This window comes from Trachinotus anak, unplaced genomic scaffold (genome assembly GCF_046630095.1).
Source record: "Trachinotus anak isolate AG129_WGS33_773 ecotype Australia unplaced genomic scaffold, CSIRO_AGI_Tana_v1 ptg000024l, whole genome shotgun sequence".
NCBI lineage: Eukaryota > Metazoa > Chordata > Actinopteri > Carangiformes > Carangidae > Trachinotus > Trachinotus anak.
The window spans coordinates 4,620,733-4,646,673 of NW_027273875.1; the positions used below are offsets into that span (position 1 = coordinate 4,620,733).

General features: G+C 39.2%; 1 protein-coding gene across 4 annotated transcripts; it reads right to left on the minus strand.

Annotated features, from left to right (window-relative positions):
* Positions 1 to 551: 551 nt before the first annotated feature.
* trim37 (tripartite motif containing 37) lies at positions 552 to 25,020 on the minus strand. 4 transcript variants are annotated; one of them, XM_071460879.1, is made up of 26 exons: positions 24,750 to 25,020; positions 23,555 to 23,633; positions 22,135 to 22,236; positions 21,224 to 21,264; positions 20,905 to 21,021; positions 20,408 to 20,495; positions 20,014 to 20,136; positions 19,064 to 19,241; positions 18,070 to 18,137; positions 17,568 to 17,692; positions 17,411 to 17,461; positions 15,872 to 15,953; positions 15,614 to 15,690; positions 14,594 to 14,773; positions 14,326 to 14,440; positions 13,602 to 13,793; positions 13,112 to 13,245; positions 12,748 to 12,830; positions 10,618 to 10,845; positions 8,998 to 9,306; positions 7,841 to 7,990; positions 5,960 to 6,158; positions 5,754 to 5,845; positions 4,329 to 4,439; positions 3,669 to 3,736; positions 552 to 3,154 (listed from the first exon to the last, which is right to left on the minus strand). In XM_071460879.1, exons 2-25 carry the CDS (start codon positions 23,573 to 23,575, stop codon positions 3,711 to 3,713), a joined length of 2,892 nt encoding a protein of 963 aa, XP_071316980.1. In that variant the 5' UTR covers positions 23,576 to 23,633; positions 24,750 to 25,020; the 3' UTR covers positions 552 to 3,154; positions 3,669 to 3,710. The 4 variants fall into 4 exon arrangements, with proteins under 4 accessions (XP_071316980.1, XP_071316979.1, XP_071316982.1 ...); XM_071460878.1 differs by lacking the exon at positions 3,669 to 3,736; XM_071460881.1 differs by lacking the exon at positions 3,669 to 3,736 and having other exon boundaries at positions 19,064 to 19,187; positions 24,750 to 25,019.
* Positions 25,021 to 25,941: the final 921 nt, after the last annotated feature.

Sequence of the window (25,941 nt, forward strand, 5' to 3'; positions counted from 1 at the left end):
TCTTTAGTTCCACATTCACACAGCCATTAGGGGCATCTGGTAATGCATCAATAATTCTATTCCAATATTATAATTTACACTATTCTAAAATGGGCAGTTCTGCATAATGAGTGCTTTTAATTTTGGCTCAAAGTGTATTTTGATACTAATACTTTTGTTTTTTTAACTAAAAACTTGGATGCAGGACTTTTATTTGTAACAAGAGTATTTCTACTCTTTGGTATTGCAATTTTTACTTAAGTAAAACATCTGAGTACTTCCTACAGCACTGCTGGAATCACAAGCACTCACACAATTGTACAGGTTGGAAACAAACCCCCCAAGGACAGCCCAACTTATTTGGAAGAGGAGGCGAATAGATACATTATTACCCAAACTGTCTGCTGTAAACATCCATCACTGACAGGTCACAGACTTTCTGCTTCAACTATAGGTTGTTTAACCCTGCATATAAATCTGTATTATACATTTTTACATTCAGACATTACTGCTATAACCTCATTGGATCTTCTGTGATCCAAATGCAAAGTAACGTGAGACATGAGATCATGGCCATTTCTCCAATCGTAAAACATTTTATTTATTACACAAAAAGGAAATGTACACAAATAATGCACAGTGCAGTCTGTGAACGTTAAAAACAAAAGCAGCTTTTGACACAACAAGCACAAAGAAGAGGAAAGGTTAATTAATGGTGTCTCCCACGCCTTCATTGTGTACATAAACTTGTAAAGCAAAGGTAACAAAGGAAAAGTCGAAAATCACATGATCAGCTGGAATAGAACTGTAGAGTTGAATTCAATTCAAACATCATTTACTGGATGATTTCTGTTCGATCTGACACGTCTTGGTAAAAAAAACAAGACTTCCTTTCTTCTTTCAATCCAGCCAATAAAGCCATGCACTTTCAGGCACATGTACAGCAAGCTTATATTCAAAGATATTTACAATGTAAACTAATGACTGCTGAAGTGCACAATATGTAATGTAATATCTTTGATCTAAAATATTAAGGGGCCTTCAAAATACAATATGGCTCAATGAACAGGACAGGATCCACTTCAGAGTAAATCAACAGTCTTACAAAGTGCAGAAGGGTCTGTTAGGCATGTTGTTCTTCTGTTCTCCGCCTCATCAGCTATAACACAGCAAGTCAATGTAACGTTTTCCCACTGAAACACCATGTTTTCTCCCTGTAATGGGCACTGTTTTTCAGCAGCCTTTGACACGTGTTTGTTGTCTTTATTAGGAGTATTGAGGTCCAACAGAACACATGATAATCACAACGAGGTACAGACCACAGCAGACATTTGATGCGTCACAGCGGGAAAAGCACAGGTGTTATGAATAACTTTGAATAAAGCTGAACACTATCATCCTGCTTCAGTTTCAGGGTCCTGGTATTGTTCATGCTGGCTCACTGTCACACTGTGATGGCTTACTTATATGTAAAAGAGCCATTGCTAACTCAGTAACAGCTTTACTTTTTCTACTGTGAAAAGTCAGAATGTCTGCTGTGAAAAAGTCCTATTACAGGTATTTTTGCATTTGACAGCTCACGGAAAAGATGTAACTGACTGTGGCAAAAGGTGCAACCTAGCTCAAAGTTTCCACCTGTAGAATGCAGTGCTGTTTGATTTAGTGTTGAGACCTCCATGTCAGCACGGTAGGATCTTAGGAGAGGCACAGGTGTGGATTTTGTTAACTTTGGACAAAGTCAAGGTAGCCTTCCCCCCCGCCACCATTTCCAGTTTTTGTGCTAAGCTAAGCTCACCGGCTGCTAGCTTTAGCTTTATATTTAGTGTACAGACATGAGTGGCATCTTTTTGCCATAAAGTAAATAAGCATATTTCCCAAAATGCCAAACTATTCCTTTAAATTAACATTGATGGTAGTAGTAGCTCAAGTCAGGGATGTCTAAGCAGATGTCAAAGCAAAAACAACTGCATGGACAATGTTATGGCGTCAGATCTGCAGCATGCTTCAAAGTTTTAGTCCATAGAAACAAGTGCAGCAGCTGTTTTACAATCCATGTGATTCTGTGATCATTTAGCCTTTTCAAATGTCAAATGAAGACAGAAATTGCAGTTGCTGCTGCGAATGAGTGAGTGAGGACATTTACATATATAATCAGCAGAGCTACTTGAGGAACGGAAGCACCGAATTTATGCAGTCGCCAAGCTGCAGTGTCATTGAAACTGAGTGTTTGAGGAATGAATTTAGTCTTTTAAGCACCATGGCTGGTGCAGGAACATGGCTGAAGGAAGTTGAGAAGGTGTCAAGGTTGAAGCCCAAACAGATTGAACTAAACAACAGAACGCTTATAAAACATTAAGCTCTTATTGACAGACTCTTGCAAATATGTTGAGGACTTCAGAAGTCAAATTTACAAAAACATTTATACACAGAAGGTAATAGATTTGTGTTGAACAATAATTTAAGTAACTAAATGCCCTGTAGTCCAGGTAAAATGTTATCAGTCAGGTTTACAAAATAAAAGTAACAAGATAGACCAACAGTTTTTATGCCCTCAGCATTTTCAGAGATTCAGTCATTGCACAAATGGCTGTAGTGGCCATGTTTTCCTTTGATGTATTTACTGAAGAGTGACCATGAGAGAAGTAAAAGTATGTACATCCCTAAATGTTGAAGACCAAGAAATGCAGCAGGGTAAAACATCAAACTTCCGAGGTCAACATGGAGCAGTCAAATCACTGAGTGTAGACAGAAATACAACCAAAGTCCAGTTTCAAGAGATAGCAAATTTTCTATGTTGGGTCTCTCTCTTAAAAAGGGACAGTTTCACTGTCTTCACACAATATTGATGACACTGATGTTATTCTGTCACCTGAAAAGTTAATTTACTGGCCCGTCACTACCCTTATTTCTGTCACGGTCCAATTCTGAAAAAATTGAGGACACCAGAAGAAATGTTTCTGTTTTCAGACAAACAGGTAGTTGAATTGTCTTTGAGTTCATGCAAAACAAGCAGCTTCTACTCTACAGATCTGTGTGACTAGCATGTGTGTTGTCTCTGGTTATTGCATCGCTGTGTGGCCACTGATGATAAAGCAGTGGGCTCTCAGGTCTGACAGACTCAGAGGGAATCACCTGTCAGCAGGCAGACTCATGTCATCAGACAGAAGCTGCTCTCCTGGAAGAAGGAAGAGGAGAAATCATTTGCATGCTTCTTATTACCTGTTACCTACACTCAGCCTAGAAACAAAAGTGTGCATATAGCTGAGGTGAAGTATTGTAACATCTCACACAATAAAAGCATAAATACAGGATGCATCAACACCTGCATGCTCCCAAATTTCTGTTTATTAAATCCTTATTATGTAGTAGGTAGTAACCAGCAGACATAATTATTCTGTTATTACCAGGCAAAAGCTTAAAAACCCTTTCAAAAGCTGCTATAAACAATATTTTTATATTAAATATAAATCACATGACAAAAAAGAGGGCGATCATAGCAGGTAACACTCACCTACCTTTCCCTCGTGTATAAAAAAAACTTGTGTGGAAATGGCAGAAAAAAACATATCACCCTTGGCCAAGATGGAAAAGTTGGTTTAACAATAAAAGAAAAAATGTGACAAAGAGGAATGTGATTTTCTCACCAGCAAGTGCCCAAAGAGGAGCAATAAAAAGGTTTAAATACCCACTGTATGCTACCAGTCTGTGAACGTAGTGGTGCTACAGAGTCTTCACGAGTTTGGGGAGAAAATAGAAGCTAAAAGAGAGTGAATATTGGGCTTCAATTCATCAGGTGGCAAAAAGCACAACTTCTACTAATGAAACTTAACTTCAGGATGAGTAAATAATCAACTGTTGGTTACCAATGTTGTTGAGGTCACAGCTTGTTTCTGCTGCACTAATGTGGCCAAAAATCAGTCGGTGCAGGTATAAAAAGTACAGTAAGGTTTAACTCCTTGTTCCAGTCACTGACCACCTGTCTCTGTCACATAATCAGTACAGTATATAGCATGTGATATGATGTGTCAGAGAAAATCCAGAGCTGTTTCAAGAAATTACTAAAATCCCAGCGCTGCCATGATGTGTTCCTTGTAATGATCAGCAGCAGACAGCAGCAGTGGCAATGTGGGATATTGGTCCTTCGTTTTGAAATTGACTGTTTTCTTTGTGTCCTAACCTCGAAACTGGCCATTGGTGGATGTGTGATTGTTGATAGATGACCAAAGATTTCACCAAATCTGTCTGAAGATTGTCAGCTTTCGTCTGGGAAAGCCCCAAATCATACAATATTAATGTTTGATCTCTGTGTGTGTGTGTGTGTGATCATGGACATTGCATGTGTTGGTTACCTGTGCAGGGAGGAGTCTGGTTGTCATAGCGAGAGTTGTTGCTCTGCAGGGCCTCGTCCTCAGTGTCACTGTCACTGCTGGTTGCTGCCACCAGGACAGAGGGCGACTGATCTACAGACGGGACAAGACAGGATGAGACCACTGTACCTGTCCATTCATTCACTGAACATTATTGAGCAATTTTTATTTTACATTATTTTACAAAACAGAAATAAAATACACATGTAGACCTAAAATAACTTTTGTTTATCACAGTATTGTTTTCAAGCTTCTTCTCAGATGTTTCCAATAATAACATCATCATAATAATACATTTTAATTATAACTTTTTTTTAAAATGAAATGTTTTTAAAACAAAAAGTGCTTTACATGGGAAAATCAAAGATTAAAGAAACTTTAAGCCACTGACAGTTCTGCAGTCAACAATGAAGAGTACGGTTGAGTAATGGTGGAACAATACATTTAGTAGCCTCAAATAAACATACTATACAGATACACAAAGAGCAGAGTCACACCATACATTGAATGTCATCACATGGTTGATTTGCAATAGTAGCACTTTACAGGTTGGTTAAACCTGCAGCATATCAATAAACAAAAATTACCGCCCTGCGGTTGTATACCTCCATGACTCAGACTAGTTTCAGATTACATCCCTGTTTATCCAGAGTCAAATAAAATAATAACCATTTGTGTGAAATTTTATCCTAATTGCTGTGTGAAGTCTTGATTTATGGCTTAAGTGTTTTGTGTGGTCACGCTAACCTTGACGTTTTTGATCTTTCACCACCAAAATCGAATCAGTTTGTCCTTGACCCCAAGTGAACATTTCTACCAAATTTGAAGAAATTATATTAAGGAGTTATTGAGATATTGAATCCATGAGAACAGGATAGACGAATGGACAACCTGAAAACAATATGCCTCTGGCTTTGGCTGTGGCTGGCGCAGAAGCATAGAAAGTCATAAAACAACCATGAGCAATGCGGCGGGGTGCATGCTGCTTTATGGATGAAAGCAAGACCCAAGTTGTAATAAACTGAAATGTTATTTTAAAGTCCTCAATTGACAGCTATAACAGATGAGAATCTAAACAAAGCAGATAACTCAGGCAGGAACATTGTTCCAGTGTGTAAATGTGTATCATAATCCACAGAGAGCTATACAGGTGGACACAAAATAATTCACTTCAAGTTTAAGTGCTGTAGAAGTGTGTCTGAGGTTCACTAAAGCACAGTGTTACTCTCATCAGAGGGGAATGGAAGAAAAAAACATTTTTATAATTAACTAAAAAGCTGTTACTCTTAAATTGAATTTTAAACCATGAAGATTTTTCCTTTTCGTCAGCTGGCAATTGCTGTACATGCCCCACTTCCAAAGAAAGAAATCATGAAACACATTCATTCCTGAGGGTGGCGAACCGACCTTCATTTGACTGTGGCTGTGCAGAGGGTCCCTCCAGCAAGGACTGATGGGAGTTTCCTGAGCTTTCAGATTCACAGTCCAACATGGCTGCCCTGTGGTAAGAAGAAATGGAAGAGTTGTAAGACAAGAGCGGTTCTCTGTTGTAGTTTGAGTAACACAGCTGTCTGCTACATTTTTCCTGTGTATGATGAGTCTCTGAGACGCACCCTAGGGTCCTAGTGCCACAGTTCTTGCTGGCAGTCATGTAGCTTGGTCCCCCCAAGGAGAAGATGTCATCCTTAGGCCCCGAGGTCACATACAGCTGCTGCTCTACCGAGTACTGTTGCTTGGAGGTGGAGGCCTGCTCTGATGAGGAGCTGCCGAGAGACACGAGTGGGCCCTGGGTGCTGTCTGCCTTCAGCAGTCCTGAAGCAGAAGAGACGGGAGCAAAGTCATACAATAGAAAGACATGGGTCTTATTTTGTTCCTTGTTATTTAGTTCAGTCCAGGCAAACAAATTATATTTATGCATAAGTATAATCAAGGAAGTCAAGTTTGAGTAATAGGCTACTGCAGACCCAGTCATGTCTAATACCATGAGGAAAATGGAAAACTATCGTGGCAGCAATTATTTTACCATCCATCACAACACAGCATTACATGCATTCGCCTTGCCAGTTTACAATGCAGCTGCATTTGAGCCTAGCCTTATTCACAACAATGAGGGAGCTGTGTGTGTGTGTGTGTGTGTGGTTTTTTTTTTTTCTTAAACACCATGCAAAAGTCATAAACATTTCTGACCGTTCAGACAGAATGATGTTACCATCTTTAGGTTTAGTAAATGGAGGAGGATAAGCAAAACTTAAACACCACTTTGGGCTTTTAAGGATCAAGTTGAAATAGATTTACCCCACCAATTTAGTCACTGCCCATCCCTCCCTTATATTGTTATAAAAACTTTAAGGGGCCTATATGGTGTAAAATTGAGTTTTGTTTTGTCAGGAATGTAAAGCAATGAAATGACTTTAGACTATAATGAAGGAAGTTACAATATATCTTGATATTATCAAAATCTCAGACAATATTTAGTCTCAAGTCTTACTATCCTTAATTAGTCATCATTATGTGGCTAATGAAGAGGAGACTGGTACAGTTTCCAACTAAGGTTAATAACACAACATAACAAGGGTCTACATTTCTTTTTTTCTAACCCTAATTCAAAATACATTCAGTTCAGCTAAATTACAATTTTGCTACTCAAAGAATAATGAGATTTTTATTTGGCATGGTCATTTTTTTTCTTCACCACTGCTTCAGCTAGCAATGCCCTTGGTTCCAATGTAGAAAGCTGAAAAACTTGGAGCAAGGCAAATGTGCACACACTGTAAACCTACTTCAGAGAGGAGATGGACACAGCGCTAAAACAACCTACAGTTCATCACAGACCAGCCATTAGAGCCTCAGGAACTATTTTAAGTCGCAGTGGAACAGTACAGAGGAGAGTAAGAGCAAGGTGAAGTAGATGTTATTTGGAACAGAATATTTTAAACTCCACGATGAAGATACTTCAAAATACATCAAGTAGATTCCTGATCCAGGTAAGTACACTCACTGATTTTGTTACAGTGCAATCAGTTTGAGGATGCTATGAATGCTAACAAAACAAGTCACCATACTTTAAAGCTGCTCTAGTCAATATTTTCATTGTCACAATGGATCAGCTGAGTACTGGTGTCTGTCACAGTGACACAAGTAGTTATCATTATCATCAGCTCTATGAAGCTTTTATTGTGTGTTAAAGCTCATTGCTTTATTTTGGGTTGTGCAACTCTATTGTTTTGGTTCATTCCCACCACTCTCATTTGGGTTGATTCTAGCTGCAGTTTCCCTTATTTAGAGTTGTGTTGGAAAAATACCAGCAATAACACAACTCCAAATGAGAACGAATTTGCCGGATGTTTAAAGCAGCAACAGCTTGCTTGCCAAACAAAAATTTGAGGTGATATTATGTCTATGCTGCATTTGTAACTGTTTCTGCTGACACCGAGTGGCCAAAAAACTCAATATATGTGAGTTTAAATAGTAATTTAAGTTCATAAACTACTGACCCTCTGCTCCTCCCAGCCCCTCTTTAGGATGCAGGCTAATATCCGGGGCTGCCTCTGCTCCTCTAAGGTCCTTCTCCATCTCCTCTGGACTCCTCCTCTTCATAACCAGAGAACCACTGCTGTCCAGGACAGGGGAGAGAGATTTTCTGGCTGCACACAGAAAATAAGAAACATAAACAAATATGTAATTATCTCAACTCTTCTGACCCAAGAAGTGTGGAATCACATGTTACAATCATCCACTGTTTTGAAATTAAAGCAAAAGACTCCCACCAGCATGAGACCTGTGAGCCTTATCATTTACAGTCTAGTCTAAATCTTGGCTGCACTGCCTTTATATCTCAGGTTTATACAGAATCCAAAGTATTTTGAGATAAATCTGTGTAAGAAAAAAAATGAGCTGCTTTACACTCAGCGCCCAAGGCAAATTTTTTTGCACTGTTTGGTGAGCTGAGATTGCTAACAGGAATGAAAAATTAATTTAATGATAACAATGTGTAAATGTAATTTAACCAACCCAGTGAAAGAGAAAGTGTCATACGTGGGTCTGATATCTGAAAGTGCATTATACAGGGCCTGAAATGGTTAAAGTTTCAGTTTCAGTACTCGTTGATACTGTTTTTGTTTTAATCCAGTCTTATTACTGGTTAAATAAGCCACTTGACAAAGTGAAATACTAAGAGAGCACAGAAGTCATTTCATTATTTTAAGATGGTGGTGTTTCTCCCCAGACTTCTGCCAGCAGCTGGGAGTAAATATTCTTTTTTTTTTTTCTTTTGCTGATGATCTCAGTGGTAAACTGAAATTTTACAGATAATGTTCTGACAGGCTGTCAGCTTGGCCTGTACTGTCGCTACATTTACCACCAGCACATACTGCTGTGAAACTAGAAGTGTTTTTTGCACAGCTTGGCCTTTTTGGGGAGATTTTGAACTCAATTCAAATTCAGTTCACTTCCTCAAAAAGAAAGACTATGAGAATTATGAAGATGACCTCACACACACGACTGGAGTAGTTAAATAATAAGTAGGATTTTCAATTTGAAGGAAACTTTTCTATGTTTGTGTACAGTTCGTGAAATAACACTGGAACATCACAGCACTACAACAACAGTAGCAGCTTCACATCATTAGCATTAGCAGTGTGGCAGTCCTCACCAGGGCGGCAGGGCCTGGACCGAGCTGCAGCTGCTCTCCCCAGGAGGTCCAGCTCACTGGGCTTACGACACACTGACAACTCTGAATCAGCGTGGTGAGAGGGAACCTCCTCGACACTGAAGGCCCCTGATGGGCCAGGCCTGGGCTCTGTGGATGCCCGAGCCTCCAGTACTTGACTCTTGACATCAGACATCTTGCTGCGGACCTCTGCCATCTGAGCCTTGAGGCGGATCAGGACCCCTGAGTCTGGAGCTGACCGTCGCACCACCTGAGGCCGTCGGTCTCGTTCTTTCCTGGAGTGAGGATGAGCTGAAAGAGACAGGAACAAGAATGGGATGTCTGTGTTTAGGTCAACGAGACAGCCTAAAGTATAAGAAATGTCGTAAAATCAAGAATCAAACCTGTCAATATTTTGTTACAAAATGGTCTCTAACCACAAAGTCTCACAAACTCTTGCATTAAGCTGTAAATCATATTTTTCCAACTACTCACCATTTACATATTCTACTGAACATCTTACTCAATCATACTATTACTACTTATCACTGATTTGCACAGCAGGTGTATGTCATGTCCTGATGACAGCATATACAGAAGATGAAGATGAAGACGCTGATAGTTCACAGGGCAAAGCTCGTCTCCTTCATTTTCCAACCAGCCGCATTTGTGATTTATAAACCGCTTCCCTTACATGATCTTCACAGGGGTGGGCTACCAGTTATGCTAAAAATATCCCATAAAGCTTTGTGTTTACATTCAATGTCATCAATGCACTGTGTGTATGTTGTGGCCTAACAAATATAATGAATGGTTTTCCGCTCATAAAATAATTTTGAAAACTGCATTATCAACATCCCTGTTTGCTTGTTAGCGCTCTTCTTCTTCGCTGCTCTTTGCACGTGTGTGCGTTCCTTGCTGCATTACCACCACCTTCTGATCAAAGTAACACTGTGAAGCCTTTGGCGGGAATGTGTATTGCATCGCCCACATGTGCGTGCATGAGACACAAACAAAACTGTGACCCACTTATAAAAACACTGCTCCGTAGTGCTACTAGTGGTCAACAACTGCACAGGGTACGTTTAATACCTTTTTCTACTGTTTATTTTATTTAGGGAGGTAAGTTATTGAAATTTGGTTTCTTTGATTCTGTTAATTTGTTACTACCCTTGTGAGATTTGTTTTGTTTGTTATGTTGGCCCTGCTGAAGTTAAAGTTACAGCACTGTCATTGCAACAGTGCAAATAAACACAAGTCTTCATAGTCAAACTATTTGTGTCTGTTGCTGCTTGAGATTTGAGCAGGATGATGTAATTTCATGTTGTTCATTAGCCACCTCTACACGTGGCATGAAACACTTCCTACACTAGAACAAGTACATGATGTCTCTAATATCTGGGATGGTCACAATCACTGGAAAGAAATTAAAGGAAAAATGTATTAGTATTCTCTGACATGTGTGAGCTAGAGTGAAAAATTCAATGTGACCCTTTTACAGATAAACCTTATATAGATGCTGCAGAACCTCCAGAGGGATTTTTTGTGTGGGATTTTGAGTATTGATTCTCAGTTTAGCTGGAATGATTTGTTGTTAGTGAGGTGAAAGCTGTGTTTACAGACCTTGGCTGTGCAGGAGAGACACAGGAGGACGAGGCTGAAGCCCCCACAGAGACTCCACGCTGCTGCGCTCCTTCAGATCCAGCAGCTGGATCAGGATGACCGGGTCAATCTCCAGGAGGCTGTTGCTGCCTGGCCCAACGGCACCACAAGCAGTTGCTCCGCTACTACTGGCACTACGACCAGCAGCAGCACTGCGATGTAATGAACGTCCACTTGAGCTGGATCCACCTGCAGATAAGGCAGAAGACTGGAGTTTATATGGTTTACATATGGTTCATATGGATGTACTAAGTCTTCTTCAGAGCAGCAAGGGTTATGGTTTTGACCAAACAGTGAATTTACAGACTTAAAAATCCATGGCAAAAGATATAACATCTGTCTTATAAAAAGAGGTTAAAGGTAGAGACGGTGTTACTATGGTTTTTGTTGTAATAGAATACAGTGGTAAATACAGCCAAATACTAAATGTCTTCATTGAAAGTTCAAGTTTAATGACGTATTATTTTTAAATTATATGCAGGTCTATTCTCACCAGTCAGTTTATGTGTATGGAGCTAATACAGTCAATCTTTAGACATTTTTGTGGTGTGCTCACTCTTTGTCTGATGTCATGGAAATTCCTTTAGAATAAAAGTTTGTTTTGATTTCGTTTTTCCAAATGGTCCATATTGGTTACGTTCCAATGGTCTGCTTGCAAACAAGATGTTTCAGTTTTTCATGTAAGAGATTCTGGTAATTTAATTTTTAGCTGTAGAAATTCTGTATCAAAAATAAGTATATATTAAATATAGGAAAATCACTACACTCACTGATTTTGTAGGAACTAAAAAAATGTGTAGCTTTTTGTTGAGTTTGACTCTCCTTTCTAACAGAGTGAACACACACAACCCCCCCACACACATGTGCACATACAGACACCAAGTGTTTCTATATCAGCACGCTGCAAGGGGTCCAGTGCACCAACAATGACTCATCCTCTTCATGGCTTTCAACACCAACACAGTCAAACACACTGAAGGAGCTGCTTTGAGGCACACCATCGTATCACTATGTTCTGGTTATGCAGTTGTCAGACAACAAAAATAGATTTGAGTCTGTAAATTCTCAAATAGTGGCCAAGGTTTTTATTTGCCTCAAATGAAGATAGAACAAGGTCTTTATCTGCAGCAGAACATTCAATATTTGATGTTACAGGTTTACAAACATGAGGATTGGTTACTTTTCCTTGCTTTGTTATCTTTGGGTATTTTGGTTGGAGAAAATAAACAATTTGGAGATGTCACCTAAGGCTCTGGGAAACTGTGATAGACTTAGTAATGAAAATAATTAGTCCTACTGCTGTTCACTGTTAATATAAAATCACAGTTAAACACTTCGAGCAGTTCAGGGCTATGATCCCTTCAACTCCCACTGAAAGATTTTATTTTGAAATAATTACCAGTAATGTTAAGTTTCTTAATACAACAGCTTAGTACAGAAAAATAAATGTAAAGCATTACTTGCAACTGAGAGGTCTCCTGCTCACTGCTGTACTAGCAATTCTCTGGTTGTTTTGGGCCAATAGAAGTGGACCGATAGCTTTGTCTTGAACTTTGGAATGCATGATAAAGTAATTTTGCTCTCATGTGTCACTTTTCAAGATTCATGAGCCAAAATGTGGTCTCTTAACAAATGGCAACACAGTAGCAGTAAAACACGTAACACTTATCACTTCATATACTCCAAAAATGGACAAGGACAAGAACAGTGGGCACACATGGAGTTCTGTTACTACACTGGGTGGTGCAAAGGGTGGATGAGTTTGTGCAGTCACGACGTGGTTGTACATTTTGGGCTGCATGCCATGTTGAGAGAGACTGTGCAGCGGACACAGGCTGGTCATAAGATTTACGTCAGGCAGGCTCTTGAGGTTATGCGGACGTGAAAATATAATTTTGACTTTATTTCCACCAAGTTTCATTGAATTCTGTTGACAAGTGAGACACAGTATCTGCTAATAAACAGAAAGACATATCTCCTCTGCAGAGGATGAAATCTATTCCTACACAAGAGGGATTAAATTCTCAACTGTGGGATGTGTATACTGTAATAAATCATGAAAATAACTTAATATTGCTGTATGATTTATACCTGTGGCTCCGGCCAAGTCATCAGGAAGCTCTCCTTCCTCCGTCTCCAGGTTCCCAATGAAGTCTACATCATTTTCTCCTGACCTGTGCAAACATACACAAACACAAAAAGTATCCAGTAATTATGCAACCGTTAAATTTCGTGTAACATTTGATTAACATTTTACGAGGTAAGCAGGACAGATAAGCGAAACCAAATTCTCTTGTGTTACTATTCCTCTGCTGCAGCTTAGTAAAGAAACTCAGGCCTTTACGTTCAAATCAACATTCTTGTAAGAAGGGTCACAGCAAAGTGTAAAAATGATTTCGGTTTGTGGAACGTCAACAATACTTTGCACTAAGAGAAAGTGAGAAATTGTACTCACATAGTCTCCTCATCTATGTCGTTCTCCTCAGTGTTGCTGGTGGCTGTGGAGCTCCCCGAGGTGCTGCTGCCATCCAGTGGGTTCACCTCCTCCTCTGTCAGACAATCCACCTCCAAGTCACCGTCCGAAAGCTCCTGAACAACACAGTGACACTATGATCACTTCAAGCTCATGACTTTGTGGTACAGAGATATCCCCATTTCTTTCAACACACAGAGCCCGGTGCAGCTACATCTTATTTCCTTCCAAAATCTTTGATGGATTTTATTTAAATGCCCCAATAATTAACTTTGACAGGGATGTCCCCAGCCAATCCATAGCTGATAACTGAACTTTCAGTATACTGGTTTTGTGCAAATTATGTGCCAACCTGACACAACAGATCCACACCGAGACTCCTCTCGCTCTCTCTATAGGTATTCCACATACCATAAACAGAAAGATGCAGTAAGCAGCTACCTCAGTCTGGTGCAGTATATTCCATCCTTACATTAGAGTCATCCTGCTGGGTCCTCTCCTCTTCTTCCCCTTTTTTAGTGCTGGTCAAAGTGGCCTGGATGTCATCGTCACTCTTCACTGAGCGAGGGTCTCTTTCAGAAGCTGTGGTGCCTGCAGTGAGCCTCAGGTCAGGAGGCGAGGAGCTGCGCGATGTTTGACGGCGAAAAAGCTCAATGGCCAGCCTCTGAAATCAGAAATATCAATCAGTCAGGACGACTGATAGATCTGTCACAGCTCAACACTGGCTTATTTAGAGCAGTTACAAAGCAGTTATGCATATAGGTTTATTCAAAAGTTTGGCCATCTTCGTCTTCAGCCATCATCCTCTCCCAGCTTTTCAGTGAGGCTCTTTAATATTCACACTGGAGGAAATATTTAAACTCCATGTTTTTACGTCTGCCCCATCACATAAAATGGAATTAACCTGGATGTCTGTGCTTTTCAAGTGTCACCTTACATATTAACCTTTGCATCTGGATCATCACTAGAATCTAAAGTAATGTGTTGTGTGTTTGAACAATGTTTGGGTGCACAGCCTCAGTTTGTGAAGACCCATGCACCAGCAGGTCAGTGAGGGTTAAGGGTTTGAGACATGATCATCAACCCAGATGCCCTAACTTCACAAAGCTGTTGCTACTTGGAAATGTAAAAATTCGACTGAATTATAACAAGGATACAAACACAAGAACACACAGACACACACACACACACGCTACCTCTTTGAGGTTGTTGATCTGCTGTATGTAGCCGCTCTGGGCTGACTCCAGCTGGCTGATGTACCAGTACTGATCTCTGCACTTCTGGAAGAAGGTGGGTGAGCGAACCTGGTAGCTGTACAGCACACATATGAAAACACAGCATTACCATATGACAACAGACCTGCTATGCTGCTTTTTCTATTATATCAGAATAATGCAGGTGAGCATGCACTACAGGATAATGATGGTGTGTGTGTGTGTGTGTGTGTGTGTGTGTGTCCCTTACCAGAGGACCAGTGTGTCGGTCTGCATGTTCAGGTAACCCTCGCTAGCCAGAAGGTCCAGTCTGAAGAAGCGGTTATAGCCCCAACATTCACCAACCTCAAAGTCTGACGCAAATTCCCGAATGATGTTCTTGGTTGGGTCATTGGAGGCCTGATGGACCATCTCCACACGGTACTCATACCTGCACAGAACCAAGGTAACATCACTACACAGGGAAATACACAATGAGAGGTGTGAGGAAAAGAAATCCAGGAGTTTAAGATGCTGTCACAAATGATAATGACTGATCTTATATTTGAGCATCTGTGAAAGTGTGATACTTTATCACAAAGTGTGGTTTGTTTTTAAACTTAAAAGACTGACTGAGTCTGAGTTTGTGTAATATGTCAATAACATACACGCTCATATAGAACTGCATGTGACAAGGGATGTATAATGTATAAGGCTTTAGAGCTTCTGCTTTAAAATTGCTGTTCAGTCCGAGTCTCCTGGTGTTGGGAGTAGTTTTTCAGCAAAACAGCCATGCAGGTTGAAACCTTTCTGGGGTCATTTGAAATTGAGAAAACAAAGAGCAAGGATGTGCTTCCTGCCTTCTGAGAAAAACCCTCCAGAAGTCATCAGCCAGTAATAAATCTGTTTTATGCTCCTGGACTCCCTAATGACTTGTGATTCAGATTCTTATTTCATTTAAAAGCAGCCTTAAAACATTTCCTTTGTTCTGTTGCCATCCTATAATGAGTATTGCATCCTTTATAAAATAATTATTTATGTGTTTTCCTGTGCACTTATTGTGAATGTTGTTGCTATTTTTATGCCCACAAATAAAACATTTGAAATGTGATTAGTCAATCACAGGCTTAACAATACAGAAAAGGGAGAAATATAGAAAGAATTTGGTTGAGAAACGTTGGCTTGCCACCAATAGAGAAAAGCAAGGAGAGATTTACTGAAAGAGAAGTTTGTAGAGAAAAAAAAAAGCACTTTATCACAAAAAAAAAAAAAAAAAAAAAAAAATTCATACTTAGATGTTTCAGGGAGTCCAGCAGAAAGTTCCAAGAATACAGACAGGTAGTTTCCACGCACCACACCATTACCATCCTGAGGAAACACATTACAAGAGTTACTAACACAGAGACACAGGCACAGGCACTGGAAATATTTGAAGTCACTGTGGTTTTGTTTTTCTGAATTTCCAGAACTACCGTAAAGTAACCATCATGTGGAGAACAATCCCTTTATTTGGGAGAGCTATTGAAGAGAGGAAGCTGTTCAAACTCACTGGGTAGACTTTCAGTCTCCAGCAGAGCCCAGATATCTGTAGAGGAGGGCTATACACAGGGTCAGCCCGCTGCCGCAGGGTGCTACAAACACACAAAAACAAACACATATCAAACACACTCATATCAAAACTTGTGAATAACCAGGCAGCTGTAACAACATTAGGCTGCTGTCACATCGTATTCCTATTTGAAGCTGTTAGTCAGTTAATCATACTCTATTTAAATATTCCTCCTTGCTTTTTTTGATGCATTACCCTGTGGGGCACTGCTGGGGTTCTCCAGCTGTAACAACGCTCAAAGTGGAGAAAGCTCTTGAAACTGATTCAGTGTTGGGTGGAACTGCTTCAGAATACCCTCATCCTCTTTGTCAACAACCACCAGACCCTACTGTCTCAGCATTTATTTTCAGCATCTCAGTATTTTTCTTTTGTGTTGTAGTAACAGCCGCTGCCATCTGTTTAACTAGTATAGGTAGTAATGAAAGATATACCTAATGCAGCAGAATTCAAGGCTGAACAGCATTTTATAAGAGTATTATATATCATATTTACATATTATAATTTCAAGTCAGATCAAAATCAGATTTACACTACTCTAAACAAATGATTCTCCTACAGATTTTCACTAGATTTATAACTCAGCCACTGAGTGTAGATACGCCTGAAGGTGGGAATATGTTCAAAACCAACTGGTTTGTATGAGTGTCGTCCAACTATGCCTACAGACAAAAGTGTTTATAGCTGTTCTATACACACCACACACAAATAAAAGGTGCTTCCTGAAAAGCAAATTTCTTAAAAACAATAGTCAAATAGCACTCAGCATCTGTCTACTTCAAACACTGTCAGCTTACTACAAAGGCCAGTTTAGACCAAAGATTCATGATGAATCTGAGAAACTGTCAGTTTAATACTGCTGCAACTAGACGAGACAATGTACCGTTTCCATAGCAACGACTCTCTGTATTTCCATTCTAAGCTTTTCAAGCTTTTTTGTAGCTGGAAACTTGAGTTTGAGTAGTGATGATGAGCTACTTGCTATAGTTGCAGCCATAGTATTGATGAATTGGCAAAAACATGTCTTGTCATGTCATGTCATGTTTGAGTAAATTTCATACATACGGCTGTTCCTCAGACATATTGATGAGTTTATCCTTTCTTTCCTCCAACCAAAACTCTGCCAATTTCGACCATTTGTAACTGACCTGATCAGCTGATTGGCTGCTTAAACAGATGACATACCTTCTGTTCACTGGTGACTTGACAAGCTAAGTCGCAGCAACTTTACCCTGCAACGGTCTAAAACTGTTTTGTCTCGTCACGAATCTTTGGTCTAAAGATCTCGCCTTGGAGATGTTGTTTAAAGATTGAAGGAGCTGTCTGAATCTGTGACCTCAACAGAAAACCCCATTTTTAAATTATTTACTGAGACACACATACACACAGCTGACAAAACTGTAAAATAGCACTGAGGCCATTTTTTATTTATATTATCTGCTGCAGCAGTTATGGCTAAAAAAAACTTGAGATTGAATTTACCTGAAATTGACTAGAACAAAAGTGCTGGAGTCATAGGCAGGGACCAGCTCACTGAAAGCACATAGAGGAAGGATGATTACACACAGGACACACTGAATGAAGCTATAGTTTGCTGTAACAGTCAGGCCTTGACCTTTCCTACAGCTGAGCAGATTACCTGGTGAAGTCTGGTGGGACCGGCGTGGTGACGAAGGACTGCATGGGTTTCCGATGGACCTGCTGAAACATGAGCAGGATCTCTGGGCTCTTGGAGATGAGTTCACTTTTACTGCAGGAGTGAAGCTGTTCAACACAAACAGCAAAATCATAACGTTGTAGCCACAACACGCAGTTAAAACATCGACGATGGCATGTTGTTTCAGCCGAAAAATAGGCTGGCACATAACCCAGAATTGTTGTTTTTAGACTTCAGCCTTAGAATGGATTAAACACACATATTAGTGAGTGTCAGAGGTGCTAGTGGGCAGATTTTGGTATGTTTGGACAGGGCCACGCTAGCTGTAACTGTGCAAATGAGTGTGGTGTCAATCTTATCCTCAGCAAGACAGCAAATGAGAAAATTATCCAAAATGTCTTTAATATTACACAACAACAGATAAAACAACAGTATGCAGTATAGCTAAATGAATGGAGGCTTTGAGGTGCTGCAGACTACCAACCTGATGCTCCACCTCCTGCAGAAGAGACTCCAGCAGCTCTGTCTCCTGGGTCAAGGACGTCTTCTGGCCTGGTAGGGAGGAACGCATTTCTATTTTCAGTGTATTTGTGCTGAATGTCTGCCCTGATGGAGGTTGGTGAGTGTGAGTGGGTGGGTGTGTGTGCAGGTTGTATGTGGGCAGTGAGTACATGCATCCACTCAGTCCAGATAAATATTTTATATGTACATTAACCATTGCTATAAAAGGCGTCTCTCACTGCTTTCAGAAGGGAGTCTGCATATCTTGTTAGGTTAAGGTCTCGACCTTCAGACACATTTTAGGCCCAGTGTCTTCTGCCAACAAGAGCCCTTTTCAGACATGGGATAAACAACATTGATCATCTATGTTCATCTATATTTAGGTTAAATTCAGACATTACATGACATTTAGGGAACAAGCCACATGCTCGCATAATATTTGGCACCTGGGATGAATTTTAAATTCACATAAAGGTGTCATACTATGATGAATAAATTCTCTCTAACTCCTTTTTACTCACATGCTGCATTTTGCTGCACATTCATTTATTCACCCATGCAGCTGGTATGGATGAAAATCCAGGGAGGGACAGCTGGTCCAATTATTACTGTGGTTGGACAAGGTGTTTTTTTAATTACCTCTTTTGCTCAAGTTGAACCACGGGGAGAAAAGAGACTTTAGCCTGATTTGACATTTGCCGAATGATATAAAACCTCACTCACAATTTTGCATGACTTAAATTATTAAATATTTAAGGGAAATTGGCCTAAATGACAAAACCAGATTTTAATTTGAAATCAACCATGTATCATAATTTGAAGTTAAATCCTGATTTAGTGAAGTAGCAGTAGTTAAGATTCAAACCACTCATAAATAATGATCAGTGACAAAAAAACCATCAGTCCAATGCACTTGTGCCTTGTAAACCCAGAATCAACACAGCTGCATTGTGATGTGGTGTGTCCTTGAGTCCTACCCATGAGGGTGATGAGTTTGTTCTTGAGCTGGTTGTCCAGACGAGCGATCATCATTTCCACAGCGTTTCGGATCTCTCTGACTCTCTCATCCTTCGCTCCCCTGACAGCCTCTACATTCCTCTCCTGACCCGGCGGACACAGACACACAGACATAGACAAAGACACACAGAAGCAGGTCTGAACTGAAATATTAAAATGTTATTGCCATCTAGTGGATTTAAGCAATACAACAGCCATACTGCCTACATTTTTAATAATGTCTCAAATAAAAGTTACTAATTTATCCCTCACACAAATACACTTTTATAAAACAATGTATTTTATGTCCTGCCTCATGATGGTCAACTTAATAAAGTGGAAGTTGAGTTACTTTAATAACAACCGAGATAACTACCAGCTGTATGTAAAGCATTTTCTTGGATATTCATGCTGGAAGTAGATGACAATAACATGAAACTGACTGATGTTTGGATGAACACTGTGGTTTCGCAGAGTTTTTTTCTCTTTTTACCACAAGCAAAACCAATGTGTATGATTTATTAAACTTATTTAATTTCCTAGTGAGATGCTGCCCCAGGTTGCTATCACTCATCATATATTATTCTCCATTGGCAGCTTTATTTTAGCAAAATGCTTTTTACCATGTAACTTGACAAATCATTCCCTCTTTACGTCTGTGTCATTGATATATATTTGTATATATTTATTTGATGATATATTTCTTTTTTGTTTCAAAATTCATGAATGTACTCCTCCTCATGAAAAAAATTCATCAAGCTTTTTATGTCCAGTTTGTACATTTAGGAAAGTTTGAGGTGATTGAGTTGAAACACTTACATGAACAAAACTCACAGAAGAAATTAGAATAAAAGACTACAATTTTTTTTGCATTAAGCCCACTGCATGCACAGATGACAACTCTTGTACAAAAGCAACAAGCAGTTCTCACCACTTCCTGCACCAAACTGATAAGCTCCATGAGGCGGCGGCGGAGTTTGGCAACCTCCTCCTTCACCTTAGTCACATGCTGCTCGTAGATCTCCACCAGAGGCTTGAAGGTGTGGCCACCATGCTGGACACAAAAAAAAAAAAGAATCAGGTACTTTCTGGTCCCAGTTCCAATATAAAGATTTTCCTCTGTTCTCTGATTGAATTGACTATTTTGTGATTTTGTGACAAAGCAGCAATATAAAGACATAACCTTGGGCATTAGGAAGCTGTGATATGTTTTTTTTCTTTTTTTTTTGACATTTAAATCAACTACTAATTGTAAGTGATTACTTTGATTATTAGGTTTGTGACTTTGAATGCAAACTCTAAAAACAAAAGATGTGACACATTACCATGCCTCCCCACAGAGCACACTGATGACAGATGCATTTCTTACAGGTCCAACAGAAAACACTCAGCTTCTCATGGTGGTTCTCACATCTGTAGGAATCCAACAACAGGATTATCAGAGAGAAATAAAAAGGTTTTCAGGAAACTTTTTGAAACTTTTCAACACTCATTATGGTAATATAAGTTGATCAACCCAAACAAATCTCACACCAAATGAAAGGAAGTGACAAAGCAACTCTTTGATGAAAAATATTGCTACGTAGGTCATACAGACTTCCCTCGTAGCCAGAACACCTGAGTGTCAGGGTGTCTCTGCAAGAGATGGGTCCATTAACAATGCAGGGAGTGCAAAAGCAACCATTTTTGTCATTTTCATAACTTAATAAATAAATAAATTTTTGGGCACTTTCACTTTGCTCTAAAAGTTTGAGTTTGCAGTTTGAAGTACCCATTTAAAGACAACTTCAGACAGAGTGAAAGAGCAGTAAGAGGTTCTTACTTGTCCTTGTCATTGTCCTCGTGCTTGGTGAGGCTGCAGAGCTGCAAGGTGTCCAACTGCTGGGTGACCTCCTCTGCCCAGCGACAGTTGACCAGCTCCCTCAGCTGGAGCGGAGCCCTGTGTGTAGAAGAAAACACACACATTTTTAAACATTACCTCATACCCAACACCTCTCAACAGAAGAAATATTAAACAACAAATGACACTAACAAAGTTTTTTAAACATTGTCTGCATCTTCCATTTCAATTCTAGTGGATGTGTGTGTGTGTGTGTGTGTGTGTGTGTGTGTGTGTGTGTGTGTGTATGGAAGCAGCTTACCGACAGTGTGGACACTGGGCTCTCTGCTCCGTCAACCATCGCTGTCAAACAAGAAATGTCAAATTTATGATAATTGTATTTTGAACACAATCAGTGCAAAGTGCTGTCATTGTTATGTACATGATTCTTTTTAGGATACAACTGGTAATACTTCTATTATTACTAAATCCCATGATGACCAAAATCAACAATGAACTAATCCTAACAATTATATGTGCAGTCAAAGACAGACATATCCTGTTCCTCTGTGCCATAAAGTTAAATTGTTGCACAAAAACTATTAAAACACATTGTTGATCCACACCAATGCACTGGACAACACATTCTTTCTTTATGACTTTGTCCCATATACACTGTGCTGCTGCTGTAATTACTTGATAAAGCAGCAAATGTGTATTAATAAGCAGCTGAAAATAGTCCCTAACAGATGCACTATTTACCCTAATTGAGTGACATTTAAAAGAGGTGGGCATTTACCAGGTAGTGAGAAGAAACTACCTGGTTGCATTGTGGGAAATGTAGGATAGTGTTTTCAGTGCTTTTCTCAAACTATGGACTAAAAGTCAGGCCATCTCAGATCCTTTTCTTTCTTTCTTTCTTTCTTTCTTTCTTTCTTTCTTTCTTTCTTTCTTTCTTTCTTCCTTCCTTCCATTTTTTCTGTCTCTTGTGAGTGAATCATTCTCTCGTGTTGACTTAGGCTCCCTGTTCAGGGTATCAAACTGCACATTCACTTTCCTTAAAGCTCAAAAATTAAGCTTATAACCGTGGACTGGGAAATGTGGGCTATCAAATTGTATGCACAGTTAATCAATTATGTGTATTAATACCAGAATTTACTATCAATATTAAAATACGGGGTGGTGCAGTGAGAAGAACATCTTCTACTCTCCACCTGCTGTGAACAGACTTACCCGTATGCAGCTGAAGCAGCAGAGCTTGGAGCAGTGTGGGCAAAGGCGTGCATCCCTCAGTTTCTCCATGCAGATAAAGCAGCGAAACACCTCAGCGATGCTCTGCACGGGGACAGAAGATGAGATGACAACTCACTAAAGCCACAGAGATCACCAAAGAGTCAACAACACTCAACATCACTTATACGGCAAAAAAACTAAACATTGTATGTTTCAAAAAGGTTTACAAGCAGGTTTACAAAGATGTTTACTAGAAATTTGGTTAGATGATAGTCTTGTCTGTAATGTGCTTGACTATTGCAATAACTTGTAGTCTAATGCTGCTAATTCCACCTTACAACAGCTTGATGCAGTTTACTATTGTGCCCCATGCATCATTACTATAGAAAAATATCAAGCTCAAACTGTATGCTATATGGTCCATGCTAGCAACACGAAGAAAACTACACCTTATCATTATTTTTTTACCTCTGCCAAGGAGGTTATGTCTGTTTTGTTTGTCAGAAGGTTTATGCAAGACGTACTCAATCGATTTGCACAGGATGGGACATGGGCCTAAGAAGAATCCATTTAATTTCAGGAAAGATCTGGATCAGTACTATGAGTCGGATTTTTTTTTTTTTGAGTGTTAGTGGTGGTTAATGGTTAAAAAACTTATAGTTTTTTGACCATTTTCTCTGCTATATTCAGGTTTCTTGTGCAGAACAGATCTTGATTTCAATTAATTTACTTGATTAGATTATGTTTATAACAAAACAGATAAAATAATGTACATTGTATTTATTAATGTCTTCTGTCATTGTGGTGTATTAACTACGAACAGTAGTTCAAGACTCAAAAGGTTTTTCTAACAAACCTGGTGAGTCTGACGGCTTATATGTCACCCAGCAATTTTTTTTAGTTTGGCTTCGATATGAAGATGATATATTTCTGTATAGTTACTGTCAGACACACTCATTAATTTGCCCTCTATTGTTAATGTCACAGGACAGTTGCAACACACCACATATATAATAATGTGACTTTAGAGGAGACGTTCCAGAGGTTGGATGATCTCACTCTCTCTCCAACTTTACAATCGGGTTTTGGCTTGTAAGTTTTTGATATCATTGTTGAAAATGTACTCATTGTCATACATACTCATACACACAAAGAATATTTTCAATAAACGGTTAAAGGTCTAGCAGGCTCCAGCTATTAGTACTCCCTAGTCTCAACATTTAAGGCCCTGTTCAGACCTGGTATTAACATCTGTCTCAGGTGATCTGATCACCAGTGGACAGCTCTAAATACAGGTGTGAAGGCATCCAAGACGCATTGAGGACGCATTTGAGATCCGATCACTCAGCCTACAGACAAACACTCAAGCGGTAAACATTTATGATCCCCAACTGCATGGCCTGATGTGTGCGATACATACCTCAACACTTTGTTCATCCATGTCAGCCAGTTTGAAGCTCTCAATCTCAGGACAAATCAAAGAAGTCGTAGCCAGTGGCCTAAGAAGAAAAGTAACGTTAGAGACATTACTTTCATTTGTGTTTTGAGCTTAAGCATTTTTGTCCTAAGAAAATTAGTAAAATGATAAGTTGATTGTGAAAGTGGTTGCATTTTACTTTGCTGTTATTATCTATTTGATCAATCAATTAATTGTTTTAGCTCTGAAACATTTCCCACTTTCTGCTGCATTAGTACGTGTGATACAGAAAGACACACATGGAGTTTCAAGACTGGAAGAGTTCATATAATAAGAAAATGAACTGAAACAAGTGGCTGCCTGGATGCTAGGAAAATAAAAACCGTACCATATTTTACATCACATTTACTGGTTTAATTTTGTTAGTTGATTAAGAGAAAAATTACTGGGTATAATTTTAATAAACACACAACAAAACAAGTTATTTTTCATAAAAATATAACAAACATTTTATGGTTCCAGCTTCTGAATTGAGAGGATTTGCTGCTTTTCTGCACTATTTTCTAAATGTTTACAATTGAAACAAGCAGTGGTTGCAGTCATACACAAAACTGTTAAATATCAGCTCCACCTCAACCAACTACACCAGCAAAATCCTGCTTTTCTATCAATGCATGAGAAATCATAATCTAATGATATAATATGTAATAGCCACAGTCATAGGGTATTTTTTTCTGTATTGAATATTTTCAGTACATTTACCTGATTATACTTACATACGTTTTCTTAAGTAACATCTTTAATTCAGCACTTTTATTTGACACAGGGTATTTTTACAGACATGTCATGTGAAGTAGACATACTTTGCTATTTAAAAAAAAAAAAAAAAAGATTACAATATCTGTATGGTCCCTCAAGAGAGACACAGATAATGCTACATAAAAGCTGCAAAACACAGTCTTCCCGGCCAAAAGGTGCTGCCATCACCGCTAGCTTGTGTAGTCAGTGCCAGCCAACATTGCGAGGCCCCTCATCGGCAGACACACTGACAGCTAACCTCACCGGCGCAGACATGACAAGATCTTATATTTTGTGCTATGCCTATTTACATAAATTAGAGGCCTCAGAAAACAGAAAATGTTTATATATAAATGTGAGGCTAGCTAGCTCGCTGGCATTAGCAGGATGGCTCGCTCACCTTCCCCAGACTCGGCTTCGTCTGTCACACCTGATAAGCAAACGACTGGAAAAAAGGGTGCTGCATTATATAATGTATATCCTAGCGCACAGCAGGGGTGGTCTCTCATTCAAAGGCTAAAATAAAGCTCGGTTCAGGCTGCGTGAAAGCAGAAGCGACACCATGGGTCAAAAGGGATGGAAAACGGCTGGTGTTTTCGCCCTGAGTTGAAGATGTAGCGGTGGCGCCTGCTCTGAAGCCGTCTGTCCCCTAGCAATCACCAATCACAAGGCTCCTCTTCTTCTTCGCTGCATGTTATTGTTACGTGTTTATCAGACAGACGAAGCAGCATTACCGCCACCGTGTGGACCGGTCCCGACACCTGAAGAAGACGAATAATGGATTGTCAGAAAACTAGTTTAATAGTTTAAGTGCTGTCTTAAAAGAAAAATGACAAATAAATCAATTTCTGTTTTCTTATGTTAGTAAACTCAACATCTTTTTTTTTTTATTTTTGACTGTCCAGTAAAGCAAGAAATGCCTGAGGTTTTCTTTGTGTTGTTAGCCTACTTAACACAGAGAATTCAACTCAACTTTATATAGCACCTTTCACATAAACATGCAGCAAGAGCTTTGCCTAGCAAGACAAAATAACAGAAAAATTAAAAAAAGAAAAATTTAAATAATAAATAAACAAGAAAAAAGAAAGAAAAGTAAATCTAATAAAACGCAACTCTGTACAAAGGGGCTAAATGTGAACTATAACAATTCAGGGCTTAAAACTAGAATTTCTCGCAGGGCACTTCATTCATAAGTGGAAGCAATTTTTTTTAACAGATTTATGATTAAGCAGACAGTATAGACCTAACTGAAATAGAGTAAACCTGGAGCTTTGGAGGGTCTGGGGCCACACACTTTTCCCAGTTGGTAACCCAACCTTGGTCCACTGGACATGAATAAATGAATAAATAATCAAATGTTAATGGTAGAATATTGATTGGTGAGCTCAGCTGCTTTTTTGGATAAATGTTACACAAAAATACAGTTTAATGTATATAGCTTAATAGCTTATCATTATCAGTACTGTGAATCACAACTGTTTGCAGCAAGATACTTGCACTTGATTACTTTAATTTAATGCTACTGAATAGTAAGTACCACACTACAAAATGTTGATGGCTGTCAAATTTATGACAGAATAAGTTAAAAACAT

Excerpts from the sequence above, each read along its gene's own strand:
- trim37 (XM_071460878.1), bottom strand. The coding sequence starts at position 23,575 with ATGGATGAACAAAGTGTTGAG. Across the intron at positions 15,954-17,410 it reads TTTGTTCTAGTCAATTTCAG|CACCCTGCGGCAGCGGGCTG; the intron begins GTAAATTCAATC and ends GTGTGTTTGTAG. Across the intron at positions 3,155-4,328 it reads CCAGACTCCTCCCTGCACAG|GAGAGCAGCTTCTGTCTGAT; the intron begins GTAACCAACACA and ends TCCTTCTTCCAG.